At 40.2% G+C, this 15974-nt stretch overlaps 5 protein-coding genes across 5 annotated transcripts in view; 1 reads left to right on the top strand and 4 right to left on the bottom strand.

Annotated features, from left to right (window-relative positions):
• Positions 1-15974, top strand: part of fgf18a (fibroblast growth factor 18a) — a 112566-nt gene that overhangs the window by 39722 nt on the left and 56870 nt on the right. The gene's annotated exons all lie outside the window — the stretch shown is intronic.
• On the bottom strand, positions 246-3092 carry LOC121902509 (protocadherin alpha-C2-like). The gene has a single exon (XM_042419842.1). It carries the CDS (start codon positions 2744-2746, stop codon positions 323-325), a length of 2424 nt encoding a protein of 807 aa, XP_042275776.1. The 5' UTR covers positions 2747-3092; the 3' UTR covers positions 246-322.
• LOC121902304 (protocadherin alpha-C2-like) lies at positions 3077-5744 on the bottom strand. The gene is made up of 2 exons (XM_042419564.1): positions 3268-5744; positions 3077-3085 (listed from the first exon to the last, which is right to left on the bottom strand). Exons 1-2 carry the CDS (start codon positions 5671-5673, stop codon positions 3077-3079), a joined length of 2415 nt encoding a protein of 804 aa, XP_042275498.1. The 5' UTR covers positions 5674-5744.
• LOC121902510 (protocadherin alpha-C2-like) lies at positions 6160-8684 on the bottom strand. Its single transcript, XM_042419843.1, has one exon. It carries the CDS (start codon positions 8597-8599, stop codon positions 6179-6181), a length of 2421 nt encoding a protein of 806 aa, XP_042275777.1. The 5' UTR covers positions 8600-8684; the 3' UTR covers positions 6160-6178.
• On the bottom strand, positions 8919-12337 carry pcdhb (protocadherin b). Its single transcript, XM_042419833.1, has one exon. The coding sequence runs from the start codon at positions 11758-11760 to the stop codon at positions 9313-9315; it is 2448 nt and encodes an 815-aa protein (XP_042275767.1). The 5' UTR covers positions 11761-12337; the 3' UTR covers positions 8919-9312.

The following is a 15974-nucleotide window of genomic DNA, read 5'->3' as shown; positions in this document are numbered from 1 at the left end:
GCCCTGATGACAACGATTCACTGTCATGGCGTCTGTGGGCTGGCATATTACTGATAAAACAGCGCCACCCTTTATGTTTCACAAGACTTGTTTAACTGCGTTTAACATGATGCACCTTAAAAATCCGTTTTCTTAGTTAAAATGTGAGTACTCACTGCAAGTATTGCTGAAAAGAATAATTTTATTTAGCCTATAAATTACCTTTATTAACCTAGCTGACAAATCTTTGTACTTTTGGACTTAAATGCAAAATATAATGTCACTTGAATTTATAAATGCTATTAAATTGATAAATGCTGTGTATGGAAAAAAAATATGTAGATTAGACGCCTACCTGCAGAGTGGAAGCTGCTGATTCACTAGTCTCTGACATTCCTGTGCTCCTTGGTATACTGGACACGATGTATCTGGAGCCCTTTGGCACAGGCTGTCTGACCACCAGCTTTCCTTTCCTGGTCTCTGCTAGAAACAGACTGTACCAGTAGGCATCGTTGGAGACCAGAGTGGAGTCTGCAATGGTGGAGTTCCTCTCACTGATCACACTGTTCCTGCAGGGAGGAGCTGCTTTGCTGGGCTTGGGTTTCTGACACTTGAGCACGATGGTGACCAATATGGTGATCAGCAGGAGAAATGACACCGAGCCCAGACCGATGACCAAATACAGGTTTAGGTCTGAGAAGATGTCATATTCTAGAGGCACCTCTGTCATGTCAGAGTAGGCCTTAACAGCAGTCTCCACTGTGGACAGCTTGATGGTGACTGTAGCAGAGAGAGCAGGATCCCCGTTGTCCTTGGCAATAACAACCAGTCTCTGGTGACGTGGATCTCTGTAACTGAACATTCTCATTGTCCGGATCTCTCCGTTGTATTGGTCCAGACTGAACAAGGTGGCGTCAGTCACCTGTAGAAACTGGTAGGTAATCCGAGAGTTGTGCACCGAGTCGGTGTCCAAGGCTATCACTTTGGCAACCAGGGAGCCTTTATCAGTGGATCTGGGGATTTTTTCCTCCACTACGGAGCCATGTGCACGCCACGGAGAGACAATGACTGGAGCGTTGTCGTTTTGGTCCACAATAATGATGTGGACGGTCACGTTGCTGCTGAGTGGAGGAGAGCCAGAGTCTCTGGCCTCTATGTGGAAAAGAAACTCCTTCTCGATCTCATAGTCAAATGTTTTTAGTGCGTAAAGATTACCGTTCTCTGGATTGATGGAGAACAGCATGGACATGGAGGTGTTGGCTATCTCCTTCTCTAGGATGAAATAAACTAGATACTGGTTTTCATGGAGGTCAGGGTCAAACGCAGTGAGTGAACTGAGCAGGGCCCCAGGTGCGTTATTCTCCATTACACGTATAGTATAAAATGACTGAGGGAACTGTGGAACATTGTCATTAACATCCAGCAGCTCTAAAGTCATAGTTTCATTGTCAAATAAAGGAGGAGAACCTCTGTCTGTAACGGTGAAAGTGATTTCATATTCTGGGACCTTCTCACGGTCTAAAGGCTCTGAGACCACTAACTCATAATAGTTATCAGAGGATTCCCTCAGTTTGAAAGGCATATTATCTGGAATATGAAGATCAACCACTCCGTTGTCACCTGAGTCCTTATCATTAACACTAACTACTGCTATCACTGTGTCTAATTCTATGTTTTCACTGACTGGACTCTGAAATGATTTAACTGATATTTCTGGGTGGTTGTCATTCATGTCTTCAACCACAATTTTTAATGTACATTGACCTGATAAACTATTGACTCCTTTGTCGGTTGCTATAACTTCCATATCATAAATCCTGAAGTCTTCATAATTTAGCATTCCTTTTACAGTAATCTCACCAGTGGAAGGATTCAGATTAAATTTTTCTTGAGTTTTCTCTGACGTATATAAACTGTATGAATATGTTATATCAGAATTTGACCCCTCATCTAAGTCTGTTGCATTAAGATGAATAACAAGACTTCCAATTGGGGAATTTTCCATGATTTTAACACTATAGATCGGTTTTTCAAATGTGGGCGCGTTGTCATTTGTGTCTAAAACCTGAACTATAACACTGGCAGTGCCAGAACGAGCAGGTATGCCTCCATCGACAGCTGTGAGTATTAAATTATGAACAGCCTGCTGCTCACGATCTAAAGTCTTTTTCAAGATCAGATCGGCAAACTTCGAATCCTCTCTCCCGGTCTGCACTTCAATATTAAAATGTTCGCTGTCACTTAGATGGTATGTTTTTACCGAATTGCTTCCAACATCGGGATCAACAGCATTGCTGAGGGAAAATCTCTCCCCTTTTGGTGTTGCTTCAGATATATCTAAATATATGGCGTCTCTTCGAAATTGTGGGGCGTTGTCGTTCATGTCCAAAATTTCCACTTCTATATTAAAGATTCGTAGTGGATTTTCTAATATTACCTCCATTCTAAGATAGCAAGACTCAGATGACTTTGCAGCGCAAATATATTCCCTGTCAATCTTCTCAACAACATACAACTCACCAGTCTCTTTGTTCACATCCAGATATTTTTTGTTTCCAATGATGTCAAGACGCATCTTCCTCTGATTCAGTGTTTTAACATCCAAGCTGAGATCGGTTGCAAGGTTGGCTACAACCGATCCTTCTTTCATTTCCTCCGGTATGGAATAATGAGTCACTGAAGTCGATATGTGGTGAGCGAAAAATAAGATAAGAATAACGAGTAGAACGTACCTTTTGCAAGACTGCATTGTTACAAAGGTCTCCATTGTTGTGTGTGTTTGTTAATCGCAGTTCAGTCTATACAACGTGCGTTTCCAGTGAAGTTGAATTTTGCTGTAACGGCCTGGATCCCAAGCATATTCCTATCATTTTAATCCCTGAAATATTTTGGTGCAGAAAAACGGCGACCGCGTTTTCGGAGTGGAATTTCAGCACCACGGAGCTGTCCGTTTGTTTCACGATCTGCCCTGATGACAACGATTCACTGTCATGGCGTCTGTGGGCTGGCATATTAACGATAAAACAGCGCCACCGTTTATGTTTCACGAGACTTGTTTAACTGCGTTTACTATGATGCACCATAAGAGATTGTTTTCTTAGTATCTCTGTCAGATAAAATTGAGTAACCACTGCAGATATTGCTGAAATGAATAATTGCATCTAGCCTATAGATGTTCTTTATTAGCCTGGCTGATGAAGCTGTGTGTTCCTATAATTCAATACAAAACATGTCACTGAAATTGATAAATACTAAATATAAAAGGAAATATCTAGATTGAACTCCTACCTGTAGAGTAGAAGCTGCTGAGTCGCTAGTCTCTGACATTCCTGTGCTCCTTGGTATACTGGACACGATGTATCTGGAGCCCTTTGGCACAGGCTGTCTGACCACCAGCTTTCCTTTCCTGGTCTCTGCTAGAAACAGACTGTACCAGTAGGCATCGTTGGAGACCAGAGTGGAGTCTGCAATGGTCGAGTTCCTCTCACTGATCACACTGTTCCTGCAGGGAGGAGCTGCCTTACTGGGCTTGGGTTTCTGACACTTGAGCACGATGGTGACCAATATGGTGATCAGCAGGAGAAATGACACCGAGCCCAGACCGATGACCAAATACAGGTTTAGGTCTGAGAAGATGTCATATTCTAGGGGCACCTCTGTCATGTCAGAGTAGGCCTTAACAGCAGTCTCCACTGTGGACAGCTTGATGGTGACTGTAGCAGAGAGAGCAGGATCCCCGTTGTCCTTGGCAATAACAACCAGTCTCTGGTGTCGCGGATCTCTGTAACTGAACATCCTCATAGTCCGGATCTCTCCGTTGTATTGGTCCAGACTGAACAAGGTGGCGTCAGTCACCTGTAGAAACTGGTAGGTAATCCGAGAGTTGTGCACCGAGTCAGTGTCTAAGGCTATCACCTTGGCAACCAGAGAGCCTTTATCGGTGGATCTGGGGATTTTTTCCTCCACTACGGAGCCGTGCGCGCGCCACGGAGAAACAATGACTGGAGCGTTGTCGTTTTGGTCCACAATAATGATATGGACGGTCACGTTGCTGCTGAGTGGAGGAGAGCCAGAGTCTCTGGCCTCTATGTGGAAAAGAAACTCCTTTTCGATCTCATAGTCAAAAGTTTTTAATGCGTAAAGATTACCATTCTCTGGATTGATGGAGAACAGCATGGACATGGAGGTGTTGGCTATCTCCTTCTCTAGGATGAAATAAACTAGATACTGGTTTTCATGGAGGTCAGGGTCAAACGCAGTGAGTGAACTGAGCAGAGCCCCAGGTGCGTTATTCTCCATTACACGTATAGTATAAAATGACTGAGGGAACTGTGGAACATTGTCATTAACATCCAGCAGCTCTAAAGTCATAGTTTCATTGTCAGATAAAGGAGGAGAACCTCTGTCTGTAACAGTGAAAGTGATTTCGTATTCTGGGACCTTCTCACGGTCTAAAGGCTCTGAGACCACTAACTCATAATAGTTATCAGAGGATTCCCTCAGTTTGAAAGGCATATTATCTGGAATATGAAGATCAACCACTCCATTGTCCCCTGAGTCCTTATCATTAACACTAACTACTGCTATCACTGTGTCTAATTCTATGTTTTCACTGACTGGACTCTGAAATGATTTAACAGATATTTCTGGGTGGTTGTCATTCATGTCTTCAACTACAATTTTTAATGTACATTGTCCTGTTAAACTATTGGCTCCTTTGTCTGTTGCTATAACTTCCATATCATAAATCTTGAAATCTTCATAATTTAGCATTCCTTTTACAGTAATCTCACCAGTGGAAGGATTCAGATTAAATGTTTCTTGCGTTTTCTCTGACGTATATAAACTATATGAATATGTTATATCAGAATTTGAGCCCTCATCTAAGTCTGTTGCATTAAGATGAATAACAAGGCTTCCAATTGGAGAATTTTCCATTATTTTTATATTGTAACTTACTTTCTCAAATGTAGGAGCGTTGTCATTTGTGTCCAGAACACGTACAATAACACTGGCAGTGCCAGAACGAGCAGGTGTGCCTCCATCTACAGCTGTTAGTATTAAATTATGAACAGCCTGCTGCTCACGATCTAAACTCTTTGTTAAGATTAATTCGGCAAACTTCGACTCCTCTCTCCCAGTCTGAACTTCAATATTAAAATGTTCACTTTCACTCAGATGGTACGTTTTAACAGAATTACTTCCAACATCAGGATCAACAGCATTGCTGAGAGAGAATCTCTCTCCTTTCGGCGTTGCTTCGGATATATCTAAATGTATGGCGTCTCTTCGAAAATGTGGGGCGTTGTCGTTCATATCCAAAATTTCTAATTCTATATTAAAGATTCGTAGTGGATTTTCTAGTATTGCCTCCATTCTAAGATAACAATATGACTTTGCAGAACAAATATATTCCCTGTCTATCTTCTCAACAACATACAGCTCGCCAGTCTCTTTGTTCACATCCAGATATTTCTTGTTTGCAATGATGTCAAGACGCATCTTCCTCTGATTCAGTGTTTTAACATCCAAGCTGAGATCGGTTGCAAGGTTGGCTACAACCGATCCTTCTTTCATTTCCTCCGGTATGGAATAATGAGTCACTGAAGTCGATATGTGGTGAGCGAAAAATAAGATAAGAATAACGAGTAGAACGTACCTTTTGCAAGACTGCATTGTTACAAAGGTCTCCATTGTTGTGTGTGTTTGTTAATCGCAGTTCAGTCTATACAACGTGCGTTTCCAGTGAAGTTGAATTTTGCTGTAACGGCCTGGATCCCAAGCATGTTCCTATCATTTTAATCCCTGAAATATTTTGGTGCAGAAAAACGGCGACCGCGTTTTCGGAGTGGAGTTTCAGCACCACGGAGCTGTCCGTTTGTTTCACGATCTGCCCTGATGAAAACGATTCACTGTCATGGCGTCTGTGGGCTGGCATATTACTGATAAAACAGCGCCACCCTTTATGTTTCACAAGACTTGTTTAACTGCGTTTAATATGACACGCCTTCGTTTACTTAGTTAAAATGTGAGATAAAACTTAGTACACACTGCAGGTATTGCTGAAAAGAACAATTGCATCTAGCCTATAGATGTTCTTTATGAGCCTGGCTGATGAAGCTGTGTATTCTCATAATTTAATACAAAACATTATGTCACTGAAATTGATAAATGCTAAATATAAAAGGAAATGTGTAGATTAGACGCCTACCTGCAGAGTGGAAGCTGCTGAGTCACTAGTCTCTGACATTCCTGTGCTCCTTGGTATACTGGACACGATATATCTGGAGCCCTTTGGCACAGGCTGTCTGACCACCAGCTTTCCTTTCCTGGTCTCTGCTAGAAACAGACTGTACCAGTAGGCATCGTTGGAGACCAGAGTGGAGTCTGCGATGGTGGAGTTCCTCTCACTGATCACACTGTTCCTGCAGGGAGGAGCTGCTTTGCTGGGCTTGGGTTTCTGACACTTGAGCACGATGGTGACCAATATGGTGATCAGCAGGAGAAATGACACCGAGCCCAGACCGATGACCAAATACAGGTTTAGGTCTGAGAAGATGTCATATTCTAGAGGCACCTCAGTCATGTCAGAGTAGGCCTTAACAGCAGTCTCCACTGTGGACAGCTTGATGGTGACTGTAGCAGAGAGAGCAGGATCCCCGTTGTCCTTGGCAATAACAACCAGTCTCTGGTGTCGCGGATCTCTGTAACTGAACATCCTCATAGTCCGGATCTCTCCGTTGTATTGGTCCAGACTGAACAAGGTGGCGTCAGTCACCTGTAGAAACTGGTAGGTAATCCGAGAGTTGTGCACCGAGTCGGTGTCCAAGGCTATCACTTTGGCAACCAGAGAGCCTTTATCAGTGGATCTGGGGATTTTTTCCTCCACCACTGAGCCGTGCGCGCGCCACGGAGAGACAATGACTGGAGCGTTGTCGTTCTGGTCCACAATAATGATGTGGACGGTCACGTTGCTGCTGAGTGGAGGAGAGCCAGAGTCTCTGGCCTCGATATGGAAAAGAAACTCCTTCTCAATCTCATAGTCAAAAGTTTTTAGTGCGTAAAGATTACCGTTCTCTGGATTGATCGAGAACAGCATGGACATGGAGGTGTTGGCTATCTCCTTCTCTAGGATGAAATAAACTAGATACTGGTTTTCATGGAGGTCAGGGTCAAACGCAGTGAGTGAACTGAGCAGGGCCCCAGGTGCGTTATTCTCCATTACACGTATAGTATAAAATGACTGAGGGAACTGTGGAACATTGTCATTAACATCCAGCAGCTCTAAAGTCATAGTTTCATTGTCAGATAAAGGAGGAGAACCTCTGTCTGTAACAGTGAAAGTGATTTCATATTCTGGGACCTTCTCACGGTCTAAAGGCTCTGAGACCACTAACTCATAATAGTTATCAGAGGATTCCCTCAGTTTGAAAGGCATATTATCTGGAATATGAAGATCAACCACTCCGTTGTCACCTGAGTCCTTATCATTAACACTAACTACTGCTATCACTGTGTCTAATTCTATGTTTTCACTGACTGGACTCTGAAATGATTTAACTGATATTTCTGGGTGGTTGTCATTCATGTCTTCAACCACAATTTTTAATGTACATTGTCCTGATAAACTATTGACTCCTTTGTCGGTTGCTATAACTTCCATATCATAAATCTTGAAGTCTTCATAATTTAGCATTCCTTTTACAGTAATCTCACCAGTGGAAGGATTCAGATTAAATGTTTCTTGCGTTTTCTCTGACGTATATAAACTGTATGAATATGTTATATCAGAATTTGACCCCTCATCTAAGTCTGTTGCATTTAGATGAATAACAAGGCTTCCAATTGGAGAATTTTCCATTATTTTTATATTGTAACTTACTTTCTCAAATGTAGGAGCGTTGTCATTTGTGTCCAAAACATGAACAATAATGCTGACAGTGCCAGAACGAGCAGGTGTGCCTCCATCTACAGCCGTGAGTATTAAATCATGAACAGACTGCTGCTCACGATCTAAACTCTTTGTTAAGATTAACTCGGCAAACTTCGAACCATCTCTTCCAGTCTGAACTTCAATATTAAAATGTTCGCTTTCACTCAGATGGTACGTTTTGACAGAATTACTTCCAACATCAGGATCAACAGCATTGCTGAGAGAGAATCTCTCTCCTTTTGGCGTTGATTCAGATATATCTAAATGTATGGCGTCTCTTCGAAATTGTGGGGCGTTGTCGTTCATGTCCAAAATTTCCACTTCTATATTAAAGATTCGTAGTGGATTTTCTAGTATTGCCTCCAGTTTCAGATAGCAAGACGTGGACGACTTTGTAGGGCAAAGGTACTCCCTATCAATCTTCTCAACAATGTACAGCTCACCAGTCTCTTTGTTCACATCCAGATATTTCTTGTTTGCGATGATGTCAAGACGCATCTTCCTCTGATTCAATGTTTTAACATCCAAGCTGAGATCGGTAGCAAGATTTGCCACAATTGATCCTTCTTTCATTTCCTCCGGTATGGAATAATGAGTAACGGAACTCGATATGTGAGGAACGAAATTAAAAACAACAATGAGCAGCACGTACCTTTTGCAAGTCTGCATTGTTACGAAGGACCCCATTGCTTTGTGAATTTTCACTGTTCGATGTACCTTAGCCGATATATTGCATGTTTCCGCCGATGTGGATAGTTGCTCTCAAGACCTCGATCAAAACATACTCGTGTGTCTTGAATCCCATCGATAATTTGCGTGAAATAGGAGCGAAATATTGCCGTTTGTCGTTGGTGCGACTTTCAGCACCACGGAGCTGTCCGGCTTTTTTTTTTGTCTTTACCCCACTGACGATCATCATGGCGTTCATGGCCCGGTCTTTTTTCGAGTAAATAGCGCCACTCTTTGCATATCCGAAGAACTCACAGTTAAGATATATCAAGTTAAGACAATATCAAATAGCCTACAACTGAAAATAAGTTATAAGACTATATACCTCTGCAGATATTGCTTAAAGAAGCGCAGTTTATCAGTTCACCTAACTATTTTATTAAACGTCGAAACCATCATCATAGGCTTGCATGAAAGTTATATCAATGTCGAATTCGATAAAATAAAAAAAAAACAACGTTTTAGTTGTACTTTGCATCGACTTCTGTAGTAAGACTTTGTTTGAATTTTAAATTAGGATCATCATTATATTCACAGAATTATCCTCTTATGAATATTATCAATACCAGAGCATGTTTCATTTTTCTTCTATTTTGTCATTTTCAGGAGGGCACGTGTAAATAACGGTTAATTTGGTGGATTTTCATGAGGTGAAAACACAAATGATGCAGTTAATTGAATTTTAATTTATTTACCTGCAGAGTGGAAGCTGCTGAGTCACTAGTCTCTGACATTCCTGTGCTCCTTGGTATACTGGACACGATGTATCTGGAGCCCTTTGGCACAGGCTGTCTGACCACCAGCTTTCCTTTCCTGGTCTCTGCTAGAAACAGACTGTACCAGTAGGCATCGTTGGAGACCAGAGTGGAGTCTGCGATGGTGGAGTTCCTCTCACTGATCACACTGTTCCTGCAAGGAGGAGCTGCTTTGCTGGGCTTGGGTTTCTGACACTTGAGCACGATGGTGACCAATATGGTGATCAGCAGGAGAAATGACACCGAGCCCAGACCGATGACCAAATACAGGTTTAGGTCTGAGAAGATGTCATATTCTAGAGGCACCTCAGTCATGTCAGAGTAGGCCTTGACAGCAGTCTCCACTGTGGACAGCTTGATGGTGACTGTAGCAGAGAGAGCAGGATCCCCGTTGTCCTTGGCAATAACAACCAGTCGCTGGTGACGCGGATCTCTGTAACTGAACATCCTCATAGTCCGGATCTCTCCGTTGTACTGGTCCAGACTGAACAAGGTGGCGTCAGTCACCTGTAGAAACTGGTAGGTAATCCGAGAGTTGTGCACCGAGTCGGTGTCCAAGGCTATCACCTTGGCAACCAGAGAGCCTTTATCAGTGGATCTGGGGATTTTTTCCTCCACCACCGAGCCGTGCGCGCGCCACGGAGAGACAATGACTGGAGCGTTGTCGTTCTGGTCCACAATAATGATGTGGACGGTCACGTTGCTGCTGAGTGGAGGAGAGCCAGAGTCTCTGGCCTCGATATGGAAAAGAAACTCCTTCTCAATCTCATAGTCAAAAGTTTTTAGTGCGTAAAGATTACCGTTCTCTGGATTGATGGAGAACAGCATGGACATGGAGGTGTTGGCTATCTCCTTCTCTAGGATGAAATAAACTAGGTACTGGTTTTCATGGAGGTCAGGGTCAAACGCAGTAAGCGAACTGAGCAGGGCCCCAGGTGCGTTATTCTCCATTACACGTATAGTATAAAATGACTGAGGGAACTGTGGGACATTGTCATTAACATCCAGCAGATGCAGAGTTATTGTTTCGTTATCAGATAATGGCGGCGCTCCTGCATCTGTCACAATCAGTGTGATGTCATATTCAGGTTTTGATTCACGATCTAAGGCTTCTGACACTATGAGCTTGTAAAGCATAGGCCTGTCTGATGACTTGTTAAGAATAAAGGGCATGGGCTGATATATGGATAAGCTTACTTTTCCATTGTCACCAGTGTCTCTGTCACTTATGCCTATCAAAGCTATGACACTTCCTACTGGGATGTTCTCATCCACTGTATTTTTAACAGACTGTATGGTGATTTCTGGATAATTGTCATTCATATCCGTCACGTGGACGACTACTTTACATTGGCCCAGTAAGGGATATGCCCCTTTATCCCTTGCTTCAATGTGCATCTCATAAAATTTCATATCCTCATAGTCAATCGTTCCCTTCACAGTTATCTCTCCTGTGTTGGGGTTCAACGCAAATACATCTTGTGTTTTTTCTGACGTGTAAAGGGTGAATGAGTACACTATCTCTGAATTCAGACCCTCGTCAAGATCTGTAGCGTTGAGCTTCATCACTGTGGCTCCGATTGGGGAATTTTCAGTCATGTTAATTGTGTAAGTCTGCTTGTCAAACCGAGGAGGGTTGTCGTTTGTATCCTGTACTCTAACAATAATATTGGCAGTGCCGGAGCGCACAGGGACTCCGCCGTCCACAGCAGTCAGGATTAAATTATGAACAGCCTTCTCCTCTCTGTCTAAAGACTTGGTCAACACCAAATCAACATATTGAGTTCCGTCACTGCCCGTCTGAATTTCAATGGTGAAATGTTCACTGACACTGAGTTTGTATGTTTTAATTGTATTTAGGCCAACATCTGGATCCACAGCATTAGGCAGGGAGAATCTCTCTCCCGGTGTTGCCGATTCTGAAACATCTAGCTCTACTCTGTCGCGTCGAAAATGCGGAGCGTTATCATTTATGTCCGTTATTCCGAGCTCAATGTTGAAGATACGTAAGGGGCTTTCTATGATAACATCAAGCTTTAAAAAACAGGACGTGGGTTTCGCTGGACAAAGATATTCCCTGTCCATTTTTTCCACGATATACAACTCCCCTGTCTTTTTATTTACATCTAGATATTTTTTGTTGTGGAAAATATCAAGTTTTACCTCCCGTTGTGCCAAACCTCCAAGCTCAAGTCCCAAATCCGCAGCGAGATTAGCCACAACAGAGCCCCTTTCCATCTCCTCGGCTATGGAGTATCGTGTCACAGACAAAGCAGTTGGCCATACTGCACACAAGACAAAGACAGTGGTCCAAAAAATCATCCTTTCGTCTGCGGGAAAAAATACAGCAGATTCTGGAAGCATGTGTTGTTCTTGTTGATTTTAAAGCTTTGACAAAAATACTTTGCTCATGTCCTAAGGTCCTGTTGTTAATTTAAAAATAAAAAGCACATCTTCCACAAAGATGTGTCCTACACCCTTTAAAATGGGTGTGTCATGACTTCCAGGAATGAGATGCATTATGCTTTACAGGTCAACAGTGACACCATGTGACAGAGACTGTACATAGTGCAGTAAATGTTATATAAGCAGCTTTGTTGGGCAAGAACTGACCAAAATGTGCTTTCACAGAACAGTGACATGTAGCAGGATTTATTCATGTATTTTTAATTTTTTTTGTGGAAGGGCCTCCCTTTTCAAATTTCCCTCAAGAACATATTGATTTTAAAACTGATCACTGTAAGCCAAAATGCCAAGTGCTTCCCAGTCACAATGTATTTTACATTAAAGTTTGTTTTTTGGGGTTTTTTTACATTTAAGTTAACCATATTTGTTTGTGTCTTGGTGAATATTGATTAAATCAGTGTCACAAAAACCCAGACAGCAAACCAAAGTATTGGAAAACTAAGAAAAAACACCTTTGTTTGCAATATTAATTTAAAAAAAAAAAAAAATGTATATATATATATATATATATCAATGTTAGTAAAAGCATCATCGGTTAATCCGTCCATCCATTTTCTGCTGCTTATCTGAGTCCAGGTGGCATTAATTTAATTAATTACGTCATTAGTAATTACTATTATATATTATATAAAGCTGTGAAGTACTGGAAAAATGTGATATAATAATAAATAATTCTAGGCCATACTGAGTCCCTACTGGTTTTCCATCACACTTTGGCCAGTATGATAGTGAAACAGGTATTTAATTGTAGTCTGTGTGGTATTAAAAAGTCTTAGATGTGAACTTGGTGAACCCTGCTGAAACCTTATTAAAGAAAGATAGAACTCAAGGTGGAAAAGGTATTTGGGGCATTTTTAGTGTGGTACCATTTAACTTGTCTCTTTTTAATTTTTTTCACAAGATGACTTAACACTAGAAATGTAGAAGTGCCTACTCATAAGTTTTGTTTTTGTTTGTTTGTTTGTTTTTTCTCAAACACAGGACCCACTCATCACCTATTTCAATCCAGCCAGTAGTGTTCTTTCTGTGTAGTGTTCACATGTTCTCGTTGAGACAGATCCTACTGAGAGATGTTAATAATAATGAAAGTGAGTTTTTGATCCATGTAATGATAGACAAAGTGATTGTTTTGTCATTATTTTTAAATGAAACCATCTGGATGCCCTTGTGTAATCACAGTTTTTAAAAATCTAAATAATTAAATTGAAATTTGATTAATAAAAATAATTTTTAAAAAATACATTAGATGATTCCAATCCTGGTGTGATGTTTTTTACTAGCTTTTTGTACTTGCATTTACCTGAATCGCTTCAGGTGTTGTTTTGTGATAACAGGAAGGCAGATATATGCATCTTAGGTCAAGATTTAACGCTTTGTGTTCTTCTTTCTTGGGTTTTTCTCTGCTGCCAAATGTTCACCATTTATATGAAACAGAGGAGCCAAAGGAAATTAAAAGTTGGCTAATGGCTTCTGGCCAGTTGTTGCTTTTAATCTAGCTAAAGCCAACACAGGCTCCAAAACACAAAAAACAAAGAAAGTTGTCACAAAACAAAATGAATAACTGATCTGAAATATAGTGCAAAGACTGTTTTTTTCCCCACGGAATATGACGTGTTCATCAGGAGCTAAATTTAGGCCAGGCAGATCATTGTGAGTATCAGCTCAGCCTAATTATGACAGTTAATATGAGTTAGCCACTCTGACAGCCTGGTATTGCACTTCATATTGAATTAATCAACAACAAATGAACAAATCATACTGAAGCTCAAAAGTCTGCAGCGCTACATACTACTCAAACAAATCAAACCTATAGCTTTAGCCAGTGCACTTAGCTGAATTCTCTACATCACTGTGAGTCCCAGTGAAAACTCCCATGTATCTGCAATGCAAATGAAATTCAGTATAAGCATAAATCAATTTCAAAATACAGTGTTACTCTTGAGCCTTGACACAACTTGCAGTTTTCCACTCAGGGATTGTAGCTAGATGTACTGTGATGAGTGAGTTTATCAGGTACCAAACCCTGTAGATACTACTCAAATTAGTTATCATTCATGGCTTCATGTTATATGAGCCATGTGCTGTCTGAAGTTATCAGTATTTCTGACAGCCTAAAAGAATTGTATTGTGCATGTTGTTCATGACAGAGCAATCCTAGTCCATGCCCCTGTAAGCTGTCTCAGCATTGCAAGTAACATTGTATTGTCAGCAAGTTCAGAAATGAGAATGCTTTGTACATCTAATGTAATAACTTTGGTGTGGTTGCAGTTTTGTCATTATAGTCATTGTTACACAGAGAGTAGAGAACATATTTCAGCACCCTTTAAAACAATACTGACAATAACTGAAGATGACATATCAACTTTCACACCATGTTGTAGCCTGAAAATGTAAAAGTCAAAAGTCAATAACCGTAGCCTGCCTTCAGATGTGGACCAGCATGTACACTCTAGAGTCAGGGTGAAAAGGCTTGTGTGCAGATTGTACTTCTAAGTTTAATATTTATATATTATGTACAGTATATTATAAAATTGGTTTACTATTGATGAATTAATTTTTAATGCTGTTTGACAGTTTAATCTGTATGCATCATACAGTATATTTTGTATATAAGATCTAAATCTGCTTATAAGTAACTGGTAACTACAGCTTTCAAATAAATGGTGAAGTAAAAAGCACAATATTTTCCTCTGAAATGTAATGGAGTAAAATGGAAACATTACAATACAACATACAACACAACAATTTTAAAAAATGTATACTGTTTGATACAAATTAATTTAGATTAGTTTTTTGTGGTGTATTGTCTGTTTAGAGCACCAGGTGTAAACTGTCTGTTTTTACTATTTCTGCCCAAATGAAGACCTGTGAGGTCAAAACCGTTCAGAATTTTAACCAGTACTGGTGTAAGAAGTGAATATAACAACTCTTCTCCTACATGAGCTAATGACTGTGGCCTGGAGGTTTTGCTATATCATTTGTGCACCTTATAACATGGACTTTCTCTTTCAGTTAATGAGTTGTTCAACACAGCTGTGGTAAATTGTCTCATCTCTACACAGCCAAGTTGAAGAGAATTTCCCTGCTGCTTGTTATGTTTTGTATAAGTGTTTTATTCTTGTTTTTACCATGACTAACAGTGTTACTAGTCTGGTCTAACTGGCTTGTGTTTGTTGTTTTTGTCACTGTAACATATTAAAACTCTCCATCAGCCAGACATTTTTTTCCCTGTGACTGACTCCTGAGCCTTCTTGTTTGTTACATTATGAGCCAGAACACAGGCTTATATCTATTGGTAAGGTCTACTCAACTGTTTCAACATGTTCAGAGCCCAAAGATCATAAAGATCAGAGGTGACTACTTTATCACTTGGTCTGAAGAATTTGTATTCCCTTTTAAATTGCTTATCAGGACCTATTTGCACAAAAGACTGTTTTTTTTTTTTTTTTGCATGTTTTGACTCACCTTTTTTTTTTTTTTTTTTTGTACAATTACATTTAACAAGCAAATGCATATACACTGAAGTGGTAATCCTGAATACTGTTAGTTTTAACTACATTGGACAAGCCATACTTATGTGAAAGCTGGAATGCATTGACCTTCAGAAACTATCAATACAGCAAGAAAAAAAGTACTATAACCCAAGTAATAGATAATAATTGATCATCTGCAATGTCATGTTCCTAAAATGTTTTCAGTATAGTGATTCTTCACCAAATTCAACATGCTTCATCTGAGTTTAACTTGATTTTTATTAATTAATTAATATTATTAATATTAATCAATAATGCCAATTCATAAGTCAGGATATGTTGCAGCAAGACAAACCTTTGTTTTGATTGTGCTTTATGTTTCTAAAGTCAGAAAATGTAAGTTATGTGTGCAGTTTGATGCATCCAACACTCACATTATGTCAAATTAAAGTAAATCAAATTAACAACTTTTTTTTTATATATACAGCACACACGTCTTGGCAAAATTCACTTGCATTATAGAGCAGAACTTGGAAATTAAGTTTGATTATTTCTATGTAATTAGCACAGTCAGGAAAGTACAATCAGTATTTGTCAACATAAAATATAAAAACATATTCTTAATAGACAAGAGTTAGT

Source organism: Thunnus maccoyii, chromosome 8 (genome assembly GCF_910596095.1).
Source record: "Thunnus maccoyii chromosome 8, fThuMac1.1, whole genome shotgun sequence".
In the NCBI taxonomy this organism is placed as follows: Eukaryota; Metazoa; Chordata; class Actinopteri; order Scombriformes; family Scombridae; genus Thunnus; species Thunnus maccoyii.
The sequence above is the reverse complement of the archived record's forward strand: the minus strand, read 5'-3'. Positions and strand labels throughout refer to the sequence as shown.

What these genes read in the sequence shown, in the direction of transcription:
- LOC121902509 (XM_042419842.1), bottom strand. Translation starts at nt 2,746, where the DNA reads ATGGAGACCTTTGTAACAATGCAGTCTTGCAAAAGGTACGTTCTACTC.
- LOC121902304 (XM_042419564.1), bottom strand. Translation starts at nt 5,673, where the DNA reads ATGGAGACCTTTGTAACAATGCAGTCTTGCAAAAGGTACGTTCTACTC.
- LOC121902510 (XM_042419843.1), bottom strand. Translation starts at nt 8,599, where the DNA reads ATGGGGTCCTTCGTAACAATGCAGACTTGCAAAAGGTACGTGCTGCTC.
- pcdhb (XM_042419833.1), bottom strand. Translation starts at nt 11,760, where the DNA reads ATGCTTCCAGAATCTGCTGTATTTTTTCCCGCAGACGAAAGGATGATT.